Source organism: Miscanthus floridulus, chromosome 14, assembly GCF_019320115.1.
Source record: "Miscanthus floridulus cultivar M001 chromosome 14, ASM1932011v1, whole genome shotgun sequence".
NCBI classification, from domain to species: domain Eukaryota; kingdom Viridiplantae; phylum Streptophyta; class Magnoliopsida; order Poales; family Poaceae; genus Miscanthus; species Miscanthus floridulus.
Window position 1 is genome coordinate 80,037,442 of NC_089593.1, and position 5,596 is coordinate 80,043,037.

At 53.1% G+C, this 5,596-nt stretch overlaps 1 protein-coding gene across 1 annotated transcript; it reads left to right on the forward strand.

The window, feature by feature from the left end:
- Positions 1-410: 410 nt before the first annotated feature.
- LOC136503846 (uncharacterized) lies at positions 411-2,597 on the forward strand. Its single transcript, XM_066498793.1, has 2 exons — positions 411-566; positions 1,908-2,597. The coding sequence occupies exons 1-2, from the start codon at positions 411-413 to the stop codon at positions 2,595-2,597; spliced, it is 846 nt and encodes a 281-aa protein (XP_066354890.1).
- Positions 2,598-5,596: the final 2,999 nt, after the last annotated feature.

A 5,596-nucleotide genomic window follows, 5' to 3' on the forward strand; every position in this document is an offset into this window, starting at 1 on the left:
TTCATAAGAAGATGGGTGGTATAAGGACTAATTTTCTTTGGCAAGGAAGTTTAGGTACCACATGACCAAATGGAAAATGGTCTCTAGGCCAAAAGACCATGGGGGTGTAGGGATTATTAATACCAAGATAATGAATGAATGCCTACTAGTAAAGTGGATCTGGAACATACACCAAGAGCCTGATGAACTTTGGTTCAAATTAATTAAGGCTAAATATTTGGATGGTTGTAGCTTCTTCACTTCTAAGAGCAAAGGGGGCTCACAGTTCTGGTAAGGCCTTCATAAGGTCAAACACCTTTTTAGATGGGGAGCTGTTTTCAAAATTGGGGATGGACTAAACTGCAAATTTTGGCAAGACTGCTGGTTACCATGAGGTGCCCTTTAAGATTTCCTATGAGGATCTGTACAGGATGGTCAGAGATCCTGAGTGCTATGTATATGACTGCTGGGTGGAGGACTGGTACATTGACTTTAGAAGACCTCTGTCTGTGCCTGAGTTTGAGAGGTGGAAGGCCTTACAGGATGAACTAGCCAATGTTGTTTTAGATTCTGATTCTCATGATGTGGTTATCTGGGCTTTAGAAAAAGAAAAAGCTTTTCACTACCCAGTCTCTATATAGGTTCCTCACTAATTGGGGAGTTTCTAGCAGGATTGCTGGTTACATTTGGAAAAGTAGGATCCCTTTGAAGATTAAATTAAATTATTTCTGTGTCAGATATTTAACAACAAACTGCAGGTGGCACTAAGCTTGACGAGAAGGGGTTGGAAAGGAGGTGACAAGTGTTGTCTGTGTGGTGGCTTAGAGTCTGTAGATCATATTTTTTCCGCTCGTTTTGTTTGGAGTATCGTAAAGGAGGTGTTCAGTTTGAATAATGTTCCTAGATCACTAAAAGAATTCTCGGAAACCTGGTTGCAGGGCCCTTGCCTTTTCGTTTAGGTCCAGTTTAGTTCCCCAAATATTTTGCAAAATTTTTCACATTCCCCGTCACATCGAATCTTTGGACGCATGCATGAAGCATTAAATATAAATAAAAAATAAAACTAATTACACAGTTTAGACGAAATCCACGAGACGAATCTTTTAAGCCTAATTAGACTATGATTGGACACTATTTGCCAAATAACAACGAAACTGCTACAGTGCTTCATTTTGCAAAATGAAGTCATCTAAACAGGCCCTTAATCATGTTCTTGTTTGCAGGCTATTGAAAAAGATGGCTATTGAAAAAAAGACTACCTAAAGCTCCTGCTGACATGATCTATGTTGCTTTATCCTTACTGCAGAAATGGTGCATCATGTTGAAAGAGGTGGATAAGGAGCGCATTATGTGTAAGCAAGGCATGTAATCCTGAGTTCGTGCTTATTTCCTTTTACAGATAGCGTTGAGCTTGGCATGGAAATTCTCCTCTCGAGCACGTCCTTGTATGATATACGTACGTGTACATGCACGTATGGTATGGTGGACGGCAAGATTAGCTTGCTTGTTCCTCACGAATGCATCTTTGGATTTCCTTTCTTTTACTTTCCAGAATTAGCATCAGCATTGTATATAAATAGCTAGCTAATATATTGAGAAAAGCTGTCACGGTTTGTGCAGCACCAAAAACTCCTGAGTCTCATTTGCATCTTAGCGTTCGTAAGCTGAGTTCTCCGGAAGAATTCTGGCCGCCGGAGAAAGTTTCGGCTGACATTTGGTACCAGAGCCGTTGACCACGAGAAGGGATGGAGCACTATTCCGTTCCGCCCGGTGGCCGTGGAGGGCGACGAGGTTGCCGCGTCTCGCCCTCACCAGCGCCGCGTAGAGGGCGCCGTGATGTCGTGTTCCACCGCACCGCGGATGACGCCGGCACTAAGTTCCCCATGCTCACACGCACCAACTACCAGGAGTGGGCGATGTTGATGTAGGTGAACTTGGAGGCGGCGGGGTGGTGGTATGCTGTTGAGCCGGAGGAAGACGAGGAGATCGTCTACCGCCATGATCGTCTGGCGCTCGCCGCGATCCTGCGATCCGTTCCACCTGAGATGCTTACAGGTCTTTGCGAGAAAAGGACGACAGCAGAAGCATGGGCGGCAATCAAGCGGATCCGTGTCGGGGTCCAGCAGGTGCGCGAGGCCAATGCGCAGCAGCTCCGGCGTGAGTTCAGCGCCCTGGTATGGAAGGAGGTGGAGACCGCGGAAGATTTCGTGAACCGCATCACCGGGCTCGCCGCTGATCTACGCCTCCTCGGCGACAATGTCACCGACGCTGAGGTCGTGAGGAAGATGCTGCAGGTCGTGCCGGAGCACCTCGCTCAGGTGGCGATCTCCATCGAGACCCTGCTCGACATCAATAACATCTCCGTCGAGGAGGTGACTGGCAGGTTGCGTGCCGTGGAGCAGCGACGCAAGCCAGTGCCCGTCCTCGACAACCAGGGCTGGCTGCTCCTCTGTGAAGAGGAGTGGCTCGCCAGGCTCAAGCTCCGTGAGTCCGAGGAGAAGGGCAGCAGGAGCAGCTCCAGCGGCACCAGCAGCAAGAAGCGCAGCGGCCACAGGCGTGGCAAAGGTGATGGCTCCACGTCACGCGACAGCAACAAAAGCCAATCTGACAGTGGATAGGCCCTCAACCGTGACCAGTGCAAGCGCTGCGGCAAATACGGTCATTGGGCCAAGGATTGCCGTAGCAAGCCCAAGGGCGAGGCTCACGTCGCGCAAGCTGAAGAAGACTCGGAGCCAACGCTGCTGATGGCCCAAGCCACCGTCTTCCCCAACACTCCGTCCGAGCGCCGACCCCTGCGCGTCGTCGAGGAGAAAGTCTTCGCGCAGCTCGATGGCGAGACGAAGCGTGATGACAGCCTGTGGTACCTCGACAGCGGGGCAACCAACCACATGACGGGCTGCCGGGACGCCTTCATCCACATGGACATGGCGATCCGTGGCACCGTCAAGTTTGGCGACGGCTCAGAGGTCACGATCGAGGGATCCGGCACTGTGTTGTTCGACGGCAAGACTGACGAGCACCTCCCGCTCACGGGGGTGTACTTCATCCCGAGGCTGACCACCAACATCATCAGCCTTGGCTAGCTCGACGAAGGCGGCTACGACGTCCACACCAAGGACGGCGTCCTTCGGATCTGCGCGACAAGGGCCGGTTGATCACGCGAGTCCAACGCTCGGCGAACCGGCTGTACCTGCTACACGTCAAGATTGGGCGACCACTCTGCTTGGCTGCACATGCTAGCGACAGTGCGTGGCTGTGGCATGAGCGCTACGGTCATTTACACTTCGACGCCCTGCGAAAGCTCGAGCAGCGGGGCATGGTGCACGGGCTGCCCCACATTGAGCACGTCCACCAGCTTTGCGCTGATTGCGTTACCACCAAACTGAAGAGGAGTCCGTTCCCGTCGCAGGCAAAGCGGCGGGCAGTGGGGTTCCTAGACTTGGTCCATGGTGACCTATGTGGCCCAATCACGCCGGCCACACCCGGTGGCAAGCAATATTTTCTTCTGCTGGTTGACGACAAGAGCAGGTACATGTGGGTGACGCTACTCGCTGCCAAGAGCGACACCCTCGCCGCCGTTAAGAAATTCCAGGCAAAGGTGGAGGTGGAGACAGGTCGGCATCTGCGCGTTCTGCGCACTGACAATGGGGTGAGGTCACCTCTGTTGCGTTCGAGGAGTACTGCGCCGAGCACGGCGTCGAGCGGCAGCACACGGCGCCGTACATGCCGCAGCATAACGGCGTCGTCGAGCAGAGGAACCAGACCATCGTCACCATGTCGCGCAGTCTGCTGAAGAGCCGGAACATGCCAGCGATGTTCTAGGGCGAGGCGGTAGCCACCGCCGTCTTCCTGCTGAATCGGGCGCCCACCAAGGCCGTCGACGGCATGACGCCGTATGAGGCTTGGCATGGTCGTAGGCCAGATGTCAGCTTCCTGTGCACATTCGGGTGCGTGGCATACATCAAGGCGACGAAGCCACACATGAAGAAGTTCGACGACCGTGGCACTCCGGTTGTCTTCATCGGCTACGAGCCAGGCGCCAAGGCATGGCGTTTCTACGATCCAGCGACGCATCACGCTGTCGTGTCCAGGGATGCGGTCTTCGATGAACCGACGTCCTGGAGCTAGAAGGACGAGGGCAAGGACTTGGAGGTCGTTGTGGACCTCGTTGTGGAGTACTATGCGATGGAGCTGGGTACTGGGCGTGTCGACGTCGACACCACTGTAGGCACACCAGATCCCCTGACGACAGCAGCCCCTGCAGCGATCCCCGGCACACCCGTGGCGGGCACACCGGTGATGTCGCCCGCTGCACCGACTCCTCCTCCTACGACTCCAGCACCAGCAACAACTTGGCTGCCCTAGCCCGAGTTCATCTCGCCACCTCTAAACATGGAGGAGTACTTGGACGCTGATAACGATGATGACGTCGAGCCGAGGTACCACACCATCGACAACATCCTTGGAGCAGCATCACCGCCTGGCCTCGTTGCACGTCAGGTAGCTGCTGAACTCCATCTGCAGATCGAGGAGGAGCCAGCCACTTTCACTGTGGCTGAGAAGCACGAGTCCTGGCGTCGTGCCATGATCGAGGAGATGGACTCCATCGAGAGCAACCGGACATGGCATCTGGTGCCCCTTCCACCCGGTCACCGGCCGATCGGGTTGAAGTGGGTGTACAAGGTGAAGAAGAACGCCACCGGTGAGGTGGTCAAGCACAAGGCGCGGCTCGTCGCGAAGGGGTACGTCCAGCAGCCGGGCGTGGACTTCGACGAGGTCTTTGCGCTCGTAGCTCGCATCGAGTCAGTGCGGCTGCTGCTGGCACTCGCTGCCCAGGAGGGGTGGCTGGTGCACCACATGGATGTCAAGTCCGCGTTCCTCAACGACGAGCTAGTCGAGGAGGTCTACGCCAGGTAGCCTCTCGGCTTCGTCGTTGATGGCCATGAGGACAAGGTTTCTGTGAACTACGTATAAAGCTGGGTGTTGTTAAGATCGGCGAGGAACTTCAGGCTTAGGGGGTGAAATGTAAGCAATGCATGTAATCCTGAGTTCCTGCTTATTTCCTTTTTACAGATAGCGTTGAGCTTGGCATGGAAATTCTCCTCCCGAGCGCGTCCTTGTATGATATACGTACGTGTACATGCACGTATGTATGGTGGACGGCAAGATTAGCTTGCTTGTTCCTCACGTATGCATCTTTGGATTTCCTTTCTTTTACTTTCCAGAATTAGCGTCAGCATTGTATATAAATAGCTGGCTAATATATTGAGAAAAGCTGTCACGGTTTGTGCAGCACCAAAAACTCCTGGGTCTCGTTTGCATCTTACCGTTCGTAAGCGAGTTCACCGGAAGAATTCCGGCCGCCGGAGAGAGTTCCGGCTGACATTATGCAGACCAAGTGCAACATCAAGCCTAGTGTAGTTACAACTTCGGACGTCTATGAGTTTTAAAGCTGTAATAGTTCTAGTAGTTTGTTTCTCGTTGAACACTGGTATCCCCAGTTCCGTAATGGTTACATTGCTTTCTTAAAGCAGAGGAAACTCCGTTTAAAAAAACATTCACTTGTCCGCCTCATTTGAGTCATTTAGCAAAAGCCTGGCTATGACTCTACATTCAT